A 15,830-nucleotide genomic window follows, 5' to 3' on the forward strand; every position below is an offset into this window, starting at 1 on the left:
GTTGCTCCGATTTACTAATGGTGGGGCCGGCAAGAGGGCAAGCCCCACCGTTTATGCAGGGAAGACGATGGCTGATCCACCGCTCAGTTGGTCGGTGTGTCGTCCGCCAACAGTAGACAGGCGATACGCAGACCAGGATAGCCGAATCTTCGTGCGAACGGAGAGACGACTCGTTGGGTACCAACCGCGTGTGTGCTGTTCGGTAGCCCGAGACAAAGCTGTGTACTTTATCATAAGAAAGGGAGAAGAAAAAAAGCCTTACTTGACAGGCAAACACTACGGGCCTTTACCGATGACGCGGTTGCAGAGCGGTTGCATGTGGGGCATTGAGCAAAAGCTTACTTACGGTGGGGAGCTCAAGAGGGAGCAAGAATACGGGTAGCAGGGGCAAGACGACGCACGAAGAGAAGGTACACTACATAAGCTGGGAAGGAGGAGCAGAACCCACTACTCCCTCTCCTTTCGGACCCTCCAACGCTACCCAACGCAACCCGAGCATAAGCGCCAAAAACATGCCAGGACGAGTAGACAACGTACCCTTTGCTCGCGCGCAGCACATTGGCTCGCTGCTGCGTCCGACGAAGCTCCTCGACGTTCGTATGCGTTACGAGAACGGAGAGGCGGACTACAAGACGGAGCTCAAGCCGGTCGAGGACGAGGCAATCTCCGATATCATCCAGCTTCAGCGTTCCGTGGGACTCAAATGCCTGAGCGATGGCGAGTTCAGGCGACACATGTTCTGCGATGGCTTTCACGAGCATCTCGACGGCTTTGAGTGCGTGCCTGCCCCTGCTCCCCTTTCGCAAGCTACTCCTATTGCTGCCCAGCTCCCAGTCTGAATGCTAAAACCCTCACCGCCAGGTCCGTTGTCAACCCGCCGAGGAGCATCTTCAAGATGTATGTTCCTGACGTAAGGGCCTTTGTCGACTCGCACGCCAAACGAATGGCGCCGACGTGGATCTGCAAGGGCACGATCAAGCGAAAGAATTCGCCATCGCCCTACGAGGAGCAGTTCAAGAGCATGCTACAGTTCACGACGCCCGACGAGATCAAGCACATCAAAATGACGACGGCCGCGCCCGAGTGGTACCACTTGCGCCACAGCAGCGAGTTTGCATTCACGAAGGACGCCTATCCAGAGGACGGCGAGGTCGGCTACTTTCGCGACATTGCGGCGGCCTACCGTGAAGAGCTCAAGGCGCTGTATGGGCTTGGATGCAGAAACGTCCAGGTCGACGATCCCCTGCTGGCCTACTTTTGCGACGAGTCAATGATCAAGGGCATGAAGGACGAGGGCATGGACCCAGAGGCTGAGCTGACAAAGTACATCGACCTGTACAACCAATGCTTTGCCGGACGACCAAAGGACATGATGGTGGGCGTCCACCTCTGTCGCGGCAACTTCAAGGGTAGGTCCACTTCCTTGACAAGAATGTAACCTCCAGCTGACTTGACCTTGCCACAGACGGCATGCACTTCAGCGAGGGCGGCTATGACCGAATTGCGCGCAGGCTCTTCAACGAGCTCGACGCTGATGTGTAAGTGTTGCGCCGACAAAGCAGACGAAGACTCACCAGCTGACAGAACACTTTATCTGCCCACAGCTACTATCTCGGTGAGTACATCTGACAAGATTGCATCTCCCATTCAAGCATTCGTCGCTAAACATGAGAGAGAGGGTATGTAGAATATGACACGGAGAGGGCGGGTACATTTGAGCCGCTGGCCGAGATGCCGGCCGACAAGCTCGTCGTTCTCGGCGTTATTTCCTCCAAGGTCGGCGAGCTCGAGTCTCCAGAGGCCATGGAGGCAAAGGTGCGCAGTGCTGCCAAGATCATGGCGAAAGCCGTCGGACAGTCGGAGCAGGAGGCGCTCAACCGGCTGGCGGTAAGCCCTCAGTGTGGCTTTGCAGTGAGTTTCCACGATTTTCTAGCGCATGCGCGCGCACACACACGGGCCCCTTGCTGAATTGCATCGTTGCAGTCGCATTCGGAGGGCAACAACATCGCCCTTGAAGACATGACCAGAAAGCTGGGTCTCGTCAAGCAGGTCGCCAAGAAGATCTGGCCCAATGACGAGTGATTGCCTCATGTCTGTTGCTCCTCGGCCTCAATCTCGATGTCTTCGTACTTTTCCGCGTGTTCCTGCCTTAAAGTGAGATAGCGTTTGTCCACCTTGACTTTTTCAAGGACCGCCTTGAAGATGGCGGCGCTCTCGGCCTTGACGGGATCCTCCTTGGACCGGGGCAGCTCATTCTTTCGCTTCGAGAACCCAGCGCTGTTGTCCTCGCTCTTTGCGTACTTTCTCCCGCCTGCATGATTGGCATACCGACGTGCCCTTGTATGACCCATCTGGATCCATCCGATTCTTTGGCTATCAGCAGTCGTGCCTGCCTCAATCAACAGTTTGTGGAGATTTGATCTCGGAGGCCGTTAGAGGACTGACCTGGATGAACTTTCTGGTCATGTCGGCGCCTACAAAGTCGCCCTCTTGAAGGTAGCCGTAAAACCGCGCCTCGAGGTCCTTGCTGCTCCGCGTGGCCGTCTCCACGTCCTTGAATGCCCAAGCGGGCAGCAGCTCGGCTTTGTACGGCTGCACCATCAGCACGCCCTGCTCGCCACGTCCAGGCCTGTAGAGGTGGGGCTCTTTGCGGAGGTCTAGCGACTTGTAGGGAAGGTGGTACGGAAATTTTGACATTGCGTATCTGCTCATGCGCCTACTCTCTGGCTGCTGCTCCTTTACTTCCTCGCCACTGCTTGCTGTCCCTTGGCTCCTTGATGACTGTCGAGTGCGGGCCATTTCTCTCACACACACTCTCTGAGGTCACTGCGAGGGAGAAGACCGCGCTGGGATCCCGATGGCTCGATGACCAACGGGATTCCAAGTGGAGTGACGACAATCGGCCGAAGAGGCGCGATCTATTTGAAACTAGCTGTCTTTCGGTGCACCTTCCGGCCGCTGCCTCCAGTCCAGGCCCGCGCTTGCATCCCCAAGTCCACCTATCCATCTTCTCCTCGTCGATTTGCGGCTCCTCCCCGTGCTGCCTCATTTTTCCTGCCACCCGCCGCGACAGCAGCCACAGCAGCCACAGCAGCCACAGCAGCAGTAGCAGCAGCAGCAGCCGGAGCGTCCGCCGCAGCAGGAGAAGGAAGGGAAGGAGAGCCGTATGGAACAATGTCGACGTACGACAAGCTAATCAAGCAGGCAACGAAGCCCAAGCCGGGGGCTCCCAAGCCAAAGTACATTGACCCCATCATTGCGAGCTCCTTCAGCCAGGATGGTTCGCTCCAGGACATCTGCCGAGCCCTTGGAGGCCGATTGCGCGAGCCCAGCAGCCTGGTGCGTTCTCGGCCAGATCACCGATGCCCCTCTGTATGCTCGGACATAGTATGCTGACAGGGGATCTCCCGTTTGAACAGGTCGTCTTCAAAAGTCTTATCGTGCTCCACACCATGATTCGGAATGGCGGCATCGACAATGTTCTCTCGCATCTGGCAAGCGATCAGGGCTCTCTGAAGCTGAAAAATGTCGTACAGGGAGGGAACTGGCAGGGTAAGCAGACATGCATCGCACTAATTGGGCCTGAAGGGGATAGCTTACCCAGATTTGGCGTTTGGCCAGGCCAAGATGCACCAAGGACCATGTCCAATTACGCGGCCTACATCGATGAGCGAATCCGGGCCTATCGGGACCTCCGCCACGACGTCATCAGGTCCGGCGACTCGGCGCGCACCCGGGGCGGGGCTGATGCCACGACGCACCGGCTGCGACGGCTCACTGTGGAAAAGGGACTCTTGAGGGAGGTCGCCATCTCGCAGAGGGTGTGCAGCAGGCTGCTGGACTGCGCGGTGAGTAAATACTATTGCGGCTACTCCCTTCCTCTGCTCTTTCCTGTCGTTGCTGATGAGCCAGACGCCTTTCACAGTTCTTCCTCGACAACCTCAACGACGACATGACACTCACAGCCTTTCGTATGACGCTTAAGGATCTCTTGGCCATCTACTCTGCCATTAACGAAGGCGTCATCAATCTACTAGGTGAGCGCATGAAGTTGTCAGCGTGGCCGGGTAAGAAAACCTCTCTCTGAACCTCGGAGAAATCTTCTATTCGATCACAGAGCACTACTTTGAAATGTCAAAGGTCGACGCCGAACGAGCCTTGGACATCTATAAACGCTTCTGCCGCCACACGGAAAAGGTCGTGGCCTACCTCTCTGGCTCGAAAAAGGCTTCCTACTCCCTCAATGTCCCAATACCCAGCCTCAAGCATGCTCCCATCAGCTTGGCAGGCGCCCTGCAAGAATACCTCGAAGACCCAAACTTTGAAAAGAACCGGCAAGAGTACAAGGAAAACAAGCGAATCGCCGACGGAGGGGCACCCGCACCTAAGAAGGACGCAGTGCCCGCGTCGGACTCCAAGAAGAGCATCACGATCAAGGAGCCGACGGCAGAGGAAAAGACGAAGCCGGTGAAACCGCCGACTGAGAACCAGGCGATCCAAGACTTCTTCCAGAGCATCGAGACGGAGCAAATGAGCATGTTTGGCGGTGGGCCGGCCCAGCAGCAGCAGATGCAGTACCTCTCTGGCCAGATGGCGCCGATGCCGACGGGGATGGGCATGATGCAGCCCCAGATGACGGGCTACAACCCTTTCTTTGGCATGGGCGATGCCAGCGGTTCTCAAATGATGATGGCCCCGCAGCAGACGGGCTTTATGCCGCAACAGACAGGCTTTGGTGGTGGTGGTGGTGTTGCTATGGGAGGCGGCGGATTTGGCTACCTCCAGTCACAGCCGACAGGCTTCAATCCATTCCGACAGAGCATGATGGTGCAGCCGCAGGCAACCGGCTTTGGCTCGTCTTCCCCCTTTGGCCAGATGCTGCCTCCAGGACTGGATCAGCAGCAGCAACAGCAGCAGCAGCAGCCTCAACAGCAACAGCCACAGCAACCGCAGCAGACCGGAGTGCCATCGAGCAGCTCAGCATCGTCGGCTCTCAACTCGTTCAACTCGGCCTTTGGCGGCCCTGCTTCGTCGAGCGCGAGCCCAGCAGGCGGCGCACCTGCGCAAGCGCCGCCTTCCCGCGCAGCCAGCGCTCCGATCAAGTCCCAGAAGACGGGCTCGCGCAATCCCTTTGCGCCTCCACCAGGCCAGACGCCGCCTCCCTCACCGCCGCCTCCACAGCCAAGGGGTCCATCGCTGTTTGAGCTGGCAATGGGCAGATCGGGGCCCACGGCTGGCGGAGGTGGCAACTACGGTCTGGGCGCTGGCGCCTGGGACGGCACAGATCCAACGAGGAAGCCGTCGGATCAGCAGCAGCAGCAACAGCCATCGCAAGGACTTGTGCCCCAGAAGACTGGGTTGATCGGCAGCATCGCGTCGGAGTTCACCTCGGTGGGCGCCCAAAACAGCCAGCAGCAGCAGTCGTCGTTGCCGAGCGCCGGCCAAGGGCAGCTGCAGGATCAGGCGCAGGGACAGAATCAGGGACAGACGAATGGACTGCAGTCTTCATTTGGCGCCCTCTCGCTTGGCGAGAATAGGCCGGCGCCGGCGCCGCTGCAGGCTCAGCCGACGGGGTTTGCAGGCAGCTCGGTGCAGCCGTTTAAGCCGACGAGCAGCTTCGGAGCAAGTCTGGCCGCCAGCGGGCCCTTTTCTCAGCCCACGAGCCCAGCGCCGGTAGCGCCCAACATGACTGGCAATCCCTTTGCGCTGTCCAACGGTGCTCCGTCCTCTGCTCAGAATGGCGCTTCGACGAACGGGCTGTCGAGCCAGCCGACTGGCTTCCATTCCCTTTCCTCCAATGGCGCATCCACAGGCGGACTGGCTAGCCAGCCGACGGGTTTCGGAAGCTCGCTCTTTGCATCATCATCGTCGTCATCCTCCGGCCCAGGTGCCACCTCGCCGGGCTTGACGGCCCAGCCGACAGGCTTTGCAGGATCGAGCATCAAGCCATTCCAGCCCACGAGTGCCTTTGGGTCTGCCGCCTTTGGCCAGCAGTCGTCGGGCCAGCCCCAGCAGCAGCAGCCCCAGCAACAACAACAAAGCGCCACAACGTTTGGCACCCTCATTTAATCTCCTCATTTGTGTGTGTTATTCTTCCTAAAGATTTGCTCCGTCGGCGGATGATTTCTTGTTTTTGCAAAAAAAGTTTTCCCTCCTCCTCCCCCCTCGCCATTTTTCTTCCCGAGAATAAAATCCCCTTTGGACTTTGGTGGTGGTTGTCCCATCGTCATCGTGCCGGAGTTCTTCCGAGGGAAAGGAAGTCAAGGGAACGCCAGCTGTCGATGATCTGATGTCGGGCTCTAAAGATAAGTCCAGGGAGAGATTTCCGGACATGTCCAAATGCACCGTGCTCTGCCTGCCATATCGGCTCAAATTTTGTGCGCGACTAATTGTGCAGCGTATACTACGTCTATAGCACGCCGCGGTCCAAACAGGGTTTCGTTCGGATTCGGCTCACTCCGCTGGTCCTTCGGCGCTCCTTCGGCGTCTCACGCACAGATAAACTTTTTTCCCAGCTGAGGCATCCATCCCTTTTTGCCCTTTTTTGCTTTCTGCTTTTTTTTTGTCATTTTGACATTCGCGACTGCCTGCCTCCCTCTTTGCTGGTGATCGACAGACGCACGCGCGAGAAGAGGACGAGGCGATGTTCAACTCGCTGATCCACCAGCCATGCGAGGTGTCGCTGCACCTCGTCTCGTCCGACGTCTTTATCCACCCGCCTCGGCCCACGTCGGAGCTGCCGGGCCACGACCAGACGCTGCGCGGCCTCGTCGAGGTGCGCGCGCCCTCGGAGCGGACGATCCAGGGCGTGCGCGTCAATCTGCAGGCGCACCAGACGATCGCCATCCCCGAGCAGGTCGGCGGCGGCGCGGTCGCGGGCGCGGTGGCGACGGTGACGCGCTGGGAGGAAAAGGTGCTGATGGACAAGACGGTCGAGATCAACAAGGACGGGCGCATCGTTCATGCGGGCAAGGGCAAGGGCAAGGCAAAGGAGGCCGTTCAGTCTGGTTCGGCGGCAGCAGCAACAGCAGCAGCAACAGCAGCAGCAGCAGCGGCGGCGGCGACGACGGCGGCGACGACGATGACTACACCAGAAGACGCAGTCCTCGAGGATGGCATCCACCTCGACAAGGGCGTCCATGGGTGGGTGACGTCGTGACTGATGTCAATAGAGAAGAGGCAGTTGCTGAAGTGATGCTCTCCAAACAGGTTCGAGTTTGCATTCATCATCCCCGCCTCGTCGCCGCCGTTCGAGCGGGCAAAGAACGGGCGGGTGCGCTACGTCCTCACGGCGACGGCCCTGGGCGCAGGGCGTGGTCGCTCGGCCGTGTCGACGTGGCGCGAGATTTTTGTCATCCTCCAGGTCAACTCCGATGGCGGGCCCACGCCCCTCGACATCCAGTACCACGACATCCACGAGGCACTCGGCCCGCTCTCGGTGAGCCTGACGAGCGCCAGCCTCACCGTCGGCGGCACCGCCAACCTGTCCCTCTACCACCCGGACCCCCCACCGGGCCTGAGCGTACACGTGGCCCGCGTCTTTCTCGAGCAGACCGTCGAGCTGTATTCGGAGGTGAAAAAGGCGTGGACGAAGCTGCCGACGGAGAAGCTGCGGGTGTGGGAGCGCGGCTACATGCCCTACAAGGACCGCACCAAGCAGGCAGACCCCAATGCGACGCCCGACGATGCCCTCTGGCTCCGCAACGACGACGACGAGCTGCATGGCCCCGGTCGGCCGGGACGAGGCTCGTTGAATGTCCACGGCGCCGTCTCGCCCTTTGCGCTTTCCTCGACCCCTCGCTCGGCTCCTACCACACCTGGCGGTAGTGAGATGAACCAATTGCAGCAGCCGTCGCTGCAGCAGGCGCAATCCCAGTCACAAGCTCAGCCACAGCAGCAGCAGCAGCAGCAGCATGGCTACAAGATCAAGAGCGTCGTGCGGCTGCCCGACGATAATACGATCCGGCCCAGCACGGTGCGCGGGTCACGCGCAGAGGTCCGTGTCTCGCACGAGGTTGGTGTCGAGATCTTCTTCTCCCGCGCCTCTGTCCTCGACGATCGAGAGAACAGCGACAGCTTTGGGAAGCCAAAGGTGCAGGTCTTTAGCATGCGCAGGGCCACGGTGATTCCCAGCTGCCTGTGCACCTTTGACACCATCCACCTCCCACCGTACTCGCTCGAGAGTCCAGCCAACAGCCGCCCGCCCAGTCCGACATTTGATGGCTCTGGTTTCGGCGCTGCTTCTTCCAAGGCCAGGGGACCGCCGGGCAAGAATGCCACGCAGAGCGAGATCGACCACTGGAGGCTTACCCAGACGCTCCGGGCCGCGCTGCCCCACGCCTCGGGAAGCCAGGCGCATCACCACCACCACCACCACCAACAACACCCCGGAAGCGGACACCTGAGCTCGGGCGACAACTCGGCCGCGAGGAGCAGGGCGGGCTCGAGGGATCCCAGTCCGAGGCGACATGGCAGCAGCCATCACCATCACTCATTTGGCTGGCCGGGGAGAAAGTCGCGCAACTCGAGCCCGACGAGGCATCCGGCCGAGGCAGGCAGTGGAAGTGGGAGTGGGAGCGGGAGTGGGACTGGCACTGGCACTGGGACGGGGTCTGGAAGCGGCGCTGGTGGCACAGCTGCTTCGTCGACAGCGGCGCATTCAGAGCCCAGCAGCCGCCGAGGCTCGCGGGCAAACATCGCATCGAGCCTGCATGCGCTCACCCCCGCCCATCCCCACTCCTCCTCCTCTGCCTCGCACCACCAGCCAACGCCCACGCCCCCTGTCCTGCAGCGCTCCTCGTCGTCCTACCAGCTCTCGTCCTCGAATGCCTTTCCCACCGTCGTCACCGCCCCTGCGTCTGGCGCCTCGACGCCGCGCTCACTGCCCGCCAACTCGCCCTGGGCTATGACAAACATGCCGCCCCGGACGCCGACGTCGCACGACACGTGCCAGTGCGGCCGCACCACCGCCGAGCTCGTCGAGGCCGAGAGCCGTCTCTTGGAAGGCGCGCCCACGGCCCCGGGAGCCTGGATCGACGCCCACGACGAGGGCCAGCTCCCGCCGCCGTGGACGCCCAGCCGGCCAAGCAGCCCCACGACGAACTCAAATGGCGACGACGTCGTGTGGTCTACAAACGGGGCCGGCCACCATCACAGTAATTTCAACCATGCAGCGGGGGCAGGCAGTGCAAAAATTGGGGAAATGATGGAAATGTAGTTGTACCGTGACATGCATTTTGAATACATAGAGACATCCACTGCTCAGTCCCTCCTCGCTCCTCGCTCCTCCTCTCCTCTTCTCTTCTCTTCTCTCCTCTCCTCTCCTCCCTTGCTCCTCCTTGATGTCCTTGAGCCTCTACCAGCCCGCGATGGCCCGTATCCGCCGGTCGAACGTCGCACTCCTGATCTCGCCTGCTCGAGACGGGGCCGAGGCGTGGCCGAAGGAGCCCTTTGAGGCTGCGTCGAGCGACGAGGCGAGCACGCTCGCGCCTGCCCCTGCCACTGCGCCCGCGCTTGCGCCTGGCCCAAGCGCGAGAAAGGGGTTGCTTGCATAGGCCAAGTAGCTCGTGTGGACCGCTCGCAGGACCTTGCGCAAAAGTCAGCATCTGCAGCCTTGTGCCCGCTTGCTTGCTTGTTTGTTTTGACCCCGCGCATGTCTCTCACTCACAGTCAGGACGTCGAGATCGCGCACCTTGGCGTCGGCCGAAGCGCCCGCAGCCGTGCCTGTCCCTGGCCCGGCGCTCCCGCCTGCCGACACAGCCGCGGCGCCCGCCGGTGTCCGGAGCACGACGAGGATGCGGAGGCGCGTCGTCGTGATGAGCGCATAGATGCTCAGGTCCTCGAGCGCAAGCACGAGGCCGAGGTATGTCGACTGCGGGCCCTGCTGGTCGGTGCTGCGCGGCTGGGCTTTGGGTGCGCGTTCGAGTCAGTTGGGGCTTCTCTCAGCAGACAGGCAGGAAGAGAAGCGACACTCACTGCGCTCATCGATGACATCCAGGGCGCAGTGTGCTGCATGCTCGAGCCGCAGTGCCTCCTCCACGCCTGCCTGCGACGATGACGACGACGACGACGAGGAGGAGGAGGCGCGCGAGGCAAGAAACAGGCGCTGATTCTTGTTGCCGACGATGGCCACCGCTTCGATACGGACCGCCGAGGACGACGAGGCAGACGCGCCGCCGGCAGACGTCATCGTCGAGGCCATTCGTGGTTGCGTATGTGCGAGCGAGCGAGCGAGCGTGTATGTGCGTGTGTTCGTTCGGTCGTGCGAAAAGGTCCGAGCGGGCGAGAGAAATTGACTTTCTGGCCTTGGCTTCACGCGTGCGCGCGCGAGAGAAAGAGCTCAAGAGACACGGCGAGCCACGGTGGATGAGGGCCATTCGCAGTGGGAAATTGAAAGAGCGCATGTGATTGATTGCTAGGATATTCGACGTTGGCCATTGGGCTTCGTTGTGTCTCTCGCAGGACAAGTGCATTCACACACGCAGGAAAAGACGTGTTAGGAGAGATGAGGCGGCTCGCTCTAAGGTCTGACACCAGACCACACAGGGGTCCACCAGGGAATCTAATAGGGAATCTGGGGAATCTGCAATCTACCAGGGAATCTGCACAAAGTTGCCTTCCTCCTTTGAGAAGGGAGCATGGTCCCCGGCAAGCGTACCAGCTGGTGAGGGGTAGCGTCAGCGCAAGAACAAAGAGAAAACGATGACTTGCAACAGGAGTGCTTACTTGGGCCGTCGTCTGGGAGCGTGGCGAGATGGACATAGACCAGAGCACCTTGCTCCAATGTCCTGAGTCCGGTGAAGTTGTTGAAGGGCGTCTTCACGTGGCCCGGCGAGGCTGCGTTGACCTTGAGGTTGTCCTTGCCGATGGCGCCCGGCAGATTCTTGGCCTGCATGACCGTCACCATGTTCAGCGCCGACTTTGATGCATTGTATACCATCGCGCCGGTGCGAGCTGGCTCGAGGCCCGACTCGAACGCGAGCGAGCCCCGCTGCGACGAGACATTCACGATGCGCGGGGACGCCGAGCGGGAGAGCAGGGGCAAAAAGGCATTGGTGACACCGACGACGGCGGCGACGTTGGTGGAGAAGACGTCGATCATGTCCTTTGCCGTCGTCTGTTCCGTCTGCAAGAACATGGTTGTGGTGCCCTTTCCGCCGCGACCGGGGGGAGCGCCGACGCCGGCATTGTTGACGAGGACGTCGAGCGCTCCTTCCACGAGAAAGGGGCTCGAGGACAGTGACTCGACGGCAGAAGCGATCGAACCAGCGTCCGTCACGTCCATCGTCAGTCCCATCACTCCGTCGTCTTTGCCGAGCTTGGCGCGAAGCTCCTTCACTGCCGCATCGACTGCGTCCTTGCGACGGCCACTCAGGATGACCTCGAAGCCGTGCTTGGAGGCGAGCAAGAAGGCTGCCGTGAAGCCGATGGCCTGTGCATCTGTACTACCAGTGACGAGAGCAGTCCGCATGTTTACTTCGACGGTTCCAACAGCAGTTTCAGCTCCAGTATACCTCCCTTTATATATGCGCCATCTCATCGAACTACGATCCCGCGGACCGTTGGACGAGAAGATGCGCGGAGGGTGAGCAACCGACCGCGTGCTTGACGCGGGTGGACCGTGCACTCCGCAGGATCGACGTCGCGTGGTTTACGTTCGAATTGCTGCCTGAAGGGGGTGACCTCTCTCGGTCTGACGCCATCCCCAATCAAGACACAATCCGATGCCCTCTTCGAGCTCGAAGGAGCAGCAGACGCTCTCCACGGCTCACCTCTCCTACTGCTTCGATGTCCTCTCGTCGCATCTCAACGGCGACCGGCTGGACTCGGCAGACTTTCCGGCCGCCCATGAGTCCTTGTGAGAGCTGTCCGGGCCGCTGCTGCTGAGTAGTAGAAGGCCTTGCTCACACCTGCTCCGGTCCTTGCAGCCCGCTCTTTGTGACCTGGAACCTCTACAGCTCGTCAGCAGCGATGGACAAACCAAACGGATCCAAGAGGCTCCGAGGTTGCATTGGCACCTTTGAGCCGCTGCCGCTCGAGGAGGGCCTGCGAGAGTATTCCATCACCAGGTAAGAGTGATCGCCAGCGTCCGTCCACTACAACGGACATGGGAGACTGACTCGCTCATTCTCCCCTCTACTCACACCCACACAGCGCCGTGCGTGACCATCGCTTCAATCCCATTACTCTGTCGGAGCTCCCTCGACTCGGTTGCGCGTGAGTCTTGCTCGCTAGCCGCATTCCATGTTGGAAGTGGGCAAGGCAGTGGTAGCTGATCGATTGTGTATCGGACAGTGTGTCGCTCTTGACAAACTTTGAAGAGTGCGACGACTACCTTGACTGGAACGTCGGCGAACACGGCATCTACATCCACCTGACTTTACCTCTGCCCATCGACAGCACCGCCGCCAGCTCGTCTTCCTCTCGCAGTGGTGGCCGCTCCCGGACACTTACTGCGACGTACCTGCCTGACGTCATTCCCGAGCAGGGCTGGTCCAAAGATGAGGCCATTGAGAGTGCTATTCGAAAGGCAGGCTGGTCGGGCAAGATCAACGACGATGTCAAGAAGTCGCTTCGGGTCAGGAGGTACCGGAGCGAGAAGCTCGGCATGACGTACAACGAGTGGAAGGATGTGCATTCGTCAAACCCTTGACCTCCTATCTCTCTTTCTCGGTGCCGTGCACCAAGGCCGGAGTTTGACCGAATGCCTATCACGCGAGCAAAATCGTAGACCGACGAGGACAACGGCGACCAGACGCACACTCTCACTGTATATATAGAAACTCACAACAGCATACGCCTCAGCTACAAACAGACGACCCCAGCATCTCAATACAAATTCTCCATTGCCTTGCAGCGTGAGTCTGAGATGCCCGAATGCCCGAAAGACGGTCTTTGAAGAGGGGTCAGCGCGGTGTCAATCTTTCCCACCCGCACTTGTCCCTTTTCTTCGATCCCCGCGACTTCTCTCCGAGAGCGCGAGGAAAAAGACCCAGATCCATCCCAGCGGCCTTCTTTGAGCAAGCACACCACCAAGATCATAGGTGCTTGTACAGATACGGGCCAGACATGGATGACCGAGGTCGCAATGCGTGTATACTCACCTCAGCAGGATGGGGTGGTGCAGGCACCCGGTCGGAGATGGCCCTGCTTGTCTCGTCCGAATAAATCTGGAAATAATCCGGCCATGTTATAATAACCCCGCCTGCTTAGGCACACCTAATCGGAACCCCACCGTGTGGAACATCTGTTGCTTGCCTTTATTTTTTCTCTCTTGTTCTCCGTTGATGGAGCGGGGAAGGAAGCGCATTACTGGCCGACGGCCTATGGAGAGAGAGAGAGAGAGCAGTTACAAAGCACTGCACCCCAATCTGACCTGCATGTGCTAATCGTGAACGCCAATGCGTGCGCCCCATGAGGGAGTCCAGCGTCCCTCTCCATTCGGCCCCACTCTCTTGCGTCCCTCTCGCTCTCAATTCTTCTCACCCACTTTCTTGCTCGTTTGCGCTCGCCGATTGTTGCCATGGCTTCTTCTTCTACTGACTCTGACTCGTCTGACAAGATGCAGCGCTCCTATGACCCCTTTGAAATAGCCTCGCAGCCGGCGTCTCGTCTGGCCTTCTCGACCGACACAGACTTTGGCATCGACACGCCTCGTCCGATGCGAGTCATCGTGATTGGCTGTGGCGTCTCTGGAATCTACGGTGAGAAGACGACCACAAGCTGCTTTGTTTGGTCACACTTGCCTGCTGAAGCCATTGGAATTTCAAGCCGGCATTCGCCTTCCAAGATCTATTCCGAACCTCTCCTTGACCATCTTTGAGAAGAACGCAGACATCGGTGGAACGTGGTTTGAGAATCGGTGAGATTCCTCGCTTGTAGCAGGCTCCTTGCTTCTCCCTGACAGCAGTGTTTGACGACCCTTGCGCGGAAACCACAACAGATATATGGGATGCGCCTGCGACATTCCTGCACACCTCTACGCCTTCCAGTTTGCGCCGAATCCCGACTGGAGCAGCTTCTATGCGCCTGCGAGCGAGATTCGCAAGTACTGGGCCTCGGTCGCCGAGAAGTACGACGTGCTCAAGTACGTCCAGCTGGAGAGGAAAGTCATCGGCATGTACTGGGAGCGGGACCAGGAGGGCATGTGGTCCGTCGATGTCGAGGAAGTCGGGACGGGCAACAGGACAACGAGCTTGGCCAACGTCGTCTTGAGCTGCACCGGCGGGCTCAACGAGTGGAAGTGGCCCGACGTGAAAGGACTGAACGACTTTGGGGGGAAGCTGGTGCACTCGGCCAACTGGGATGATGGCTACGACTTCGAGGGTAAAAAGGTAGCCTTGATCGGCGGAGGAAGCACGGGAATCCAGATCTTGCCTCGATTGCAAAAGGTGAGCGAGTGACTCCACCTTCTGCAAAGGGATGTAGAGCTGACAAGTCCGAATTTTGATCTTTCCAAGATTGCAAAGCAAGTCGACCAATACGTTCGAGGGCCCACTTGGATCGGTTTTCCTTTCCTGGGCGAAGAGCTTGACGGTCGAGAAGTGACATCCGCCGACCCTGGCTCATGTGAGTACATCTCTTCAGTGCGATTCAGGGAAGGAGAGGGCTGATTCGAGTGAGAAGATCCATTCACGGACGAGGAACGGCTGCGATTCATCTCAGACCCGGCTGAGCACCTGCGCTATCGGCAAAGGCTGATGGGCACCCTCAACTCGATGCATACCTTTACCATCAGCGGGTCGAAGATGCAGACCGAGGGACAGGCCCTCTTTGCAAAGAACATGGAGGAAAAGCTCGCCGCCTCAAAGAACGGTGACATTATCAAACAGCTGAAGCCCTCCTTTCCGGCGGGCTGCCGAAGGCTGACACCGGGACCGGGCTATCTCGAGGCCCTGACAAAGGACAATGTGGGCTTTGTGGGAGGCGGTATTGGCGAGATTGTCAAGGACGGAATTGTCGATGGCAAGGGCACGAAACGCAGCTACGATGCCATCGGTGAGTGGACTGTGATCCTGCTGCGTTGTTTCCCTCGCCTAAACCTAACGGTTTCTTTAGTTTGCGCAACTGGCTTCAACACATCCTTCACCCCTCGCTTTCCGATCGTGGCCAGGGGCGTCAGCCTCGGCGACAAATTTCGCGATTTTCCCCGTGCCTACTGCTCGGTCAGTGTCGATGCGATGCCCAACTACTTTATGTCCATGGGTCCCAACAGCGCCGTCGGGTCAGGCGATCTCATCATTGTGATCCAGACGGCCGTCGACTATGCGGTCCAATGCATCGCCAAGCTTCAGTCAGAGAATTACAAATCCATGTCGCCTCAGGGTCGGGCCGTTGACGAGTGGCAGGAGTACAGCCAGAGCTACTTCCGAAAGACGGTCTTTGGACAGAAGTGCCGATCGTGGTACAAGGCTGGAAACGTCGATGGACCAAGTGAGTCGACGACAGTCAATTTTAGCATCGTGAGCCCCTATTGAAGCATTATACCTCCAGTTTATGCGCTTTGGCCCGGCTCTTGCTTGCATGCGGCCAAGACGCTTCGAAATCCCAGATGGGAAGGTGAGTGACCGTAAGCGACGCGATGTCTGCTCTTACCATAGCCGCTGAAGCCTGGATCGGGCAGACTACGAATACGAACAATTCCCGGGACGGAGCAGCACGAATCGCTTCGCTTACCTCGGCAACGGATTCACAGACGCTGAAATGAAGGGACACGACACGGCGTGGTATGTCGGTGCCGATCCCGAGCTGGTTCTGAGCGTCGGCCAGACCGAAGCGGCCCTCATTAGGAGGGCCAAGAGCCAGCTCACGAACGGCAAATAGCCGGAGAG

The 15,830-nt window shown here is 59.3% G+C and overlaps 8 protein-coding genes across 8 annotated transcripts; 5 read left to right on the plus strand and 3 right to left on the minus strand.

Moving 5' to 3' along the window:
- Positions 1-197: 197 nt before the first annotated feature.
- Positions 198-2,082, plus strand: FA10DRAFT_301901 (UROD/MetE-like protein; the record flags this gene model as incomplete). The annotated part of the gene is made up of 6 exons (XM_025525040.1): positions 198-775; positions 862-1,409; positions 1,466-1,538; positions 1,605-1,615; positions 1,688-1,911; positions 1,984-2,082. Exons 1-6 carry the CDS (start codon positions 513-515, stop codon positions 2,080-2,082), a joined length of 1,218 nt encoding a protein of 405 aa, XP_025377886.1. The 5' UTR covers positions 198-512.
- On the minus strand, positions 1,625-2,890 carry FA10DRAFT_267136 (hypothetical protein). Its single transcript, XM_025521788.1, has 2 exons — positions 2,446-2,890; positions 1,625-2,351 (listed from the first exon to the last, which is right to left on the minus strand). The coding sequence occupies exons 1-2, from the start codon at positions 2,695-2,697 to the stop codon at positions 2,088-2,090; spliced, it is 516 nt and encodes a 171-aa protein (XP_025377887.1). The 5' UTR covers positions 2,698-2,890; the 3' UTR covers positions 1,625-2,087.
- Positions 2,891-2,972: 82 nt separating this feature from the next.
- FA10DRAFT_275287 (ANTH-domain-containing protein) lies at positions 2,973-6,267 on the plus strand. Its single transcript, XM_025523258.1, has 5 exons — positions 2,973-3,339; positions 3,420-3,552; positions 3,622-3,848; positions 3,926-4,037; positions 4,118-6,267. Exons 1-5 carry the CDS (start codon positions 3,175-3,177, stop codon positions 6,067-6,069), a joined length of 2,589 nt encoding a protein of 862 aa, XP_025377888.1. The 5' UTR covers positions 2,973-3,174; the 3' UTR covers positions 6,070-6,267.
- A 287-nt stretch (positions 6,268-6,554) lies between these two features.
- FA10DRAFT_301904 (hypothetical protein) lies at positions 6,555-9,255 on the plus strand. Its single transcript, XM_025525041.1, has 2 exons — positions 6,555-7,143; positions 7,210-9,255. The coding sequence occupies exons 1-2, from the start codon at positions 6,644-6,646 to the stop codon at positions 9,215-9,217; spliced, it is 2,508 nt and encodes an 835-aa protein (XP_025377889.1). The 5' UTR covers positions 6,555-6,643; the 3' UTR covers positions 9,218-9,255.
- FA10DRAFT_267139 (Sedlin) lies at positions 9,198-10,257 on the minus strand. The gene is made up of 3 exons (XM_025521789.1): positions 9,976-10,257; positions 9,668-9,906; positions 9,198-9,586 (listed from the first exon to the last, which is right to left on the minus strand). The coding sequence occupies exons 1-3, from the start codon at positions 10,187-10,189 to the stop codon at positions 9,356-9,358; spliced, it is 684 nt and encodes a 227-aa protein (XP_025377890.1). The 5' UTR covers positions 10,190-10,257; the 3' UTR covers positions 9,198-9,355.
- A 127-nt stretch (positions 10,258-10,384) lies between these two features.
- FA10DRAFT_267141 (NAD(P)-binding protein) lies at positions 10,385-11,574 on the minus strand. The gene is made up of 2 exons (XM_025521790.1): positions 10,726-11,574; positions 10,385-10,660 (listed from the first exon to the last, which is right to left on the minus strand). The coding sequence occupies exons 1-2, from the start codon at positions 11,468-11,470 to the stop codon at positions 10,590-10,592; spliced, it is 816 nt and encodes a 271-aa protein (XP_025377891.1). The 5' UTR covers positions 11,471-11,574; the 3' UTR covers positions 10,385-10,589.
- Positions 11,575-11,719: 145 nt separating this feature from the next.
- On the plus strand, positions 11,720-12,854 carry FA10DRAFT_252280 (hypothetical protein). The gene is made up of 4 exons (XM_025519642.1): positions 11,720-11,857; positions 11,928-12,068; positions 12,154-12,216; positions 12,295-12,854. Exons 1-4 carry the CDS (start codon positions 11,724-11,726, stop codon positions 12,650-12,652), a joined length of 696 nt encoding a protein of 231 aa, XP_025377892.1. The 5' UTR covers positions 11,720-11,723; the 3' UTR covers positions 12,653-12,854.
- A 707-nt stretch (positions 12,855-13,561) lies between these two features.
- FA10DRAFT_252281 (cyclohexanone monooxygenase) lies at positions 13,562-15,822 on the plus strand (the record flags this gene model as incomplete). Its single annotated transcript, XM_025519643.1, has 8 exons — positions 13,562-13,703; positions 13,771-13,861; positions 13,943-14,390; positions 14,460-14,535; positions 14,626-14,997; positions 15,058-15,432; positions 15,493-15,558; positions 15,623-15,822. The coding sequence occupies 8 exons, from the start codon at positions 13,562-13,564 to the stop codon at positions 15,820-15,822; spliced, it is 1,770 nt and encodes a 589-aa protein (XP_025377893.1).
- Positions 15,823-15,830: the final 8 nt, after the last annotated feature.

This window comes from Acaromyces ingoldii (assembly GCF_003144295.1).
Source record: "Acaromyces ingoldii strain MCA 4198 unplaced genomic scaffold FA10scaffold_3, whole genome shotgun sequence".
Classification (NCBI taxonomy): domain Eukaryota; kingdom Fungi; phylum Basidiomycota; class Exobasidiomycetes; order Exobasidiales; family Cryptobasidiaceae; genus Acaromyces; species Acaromyces ingoldii.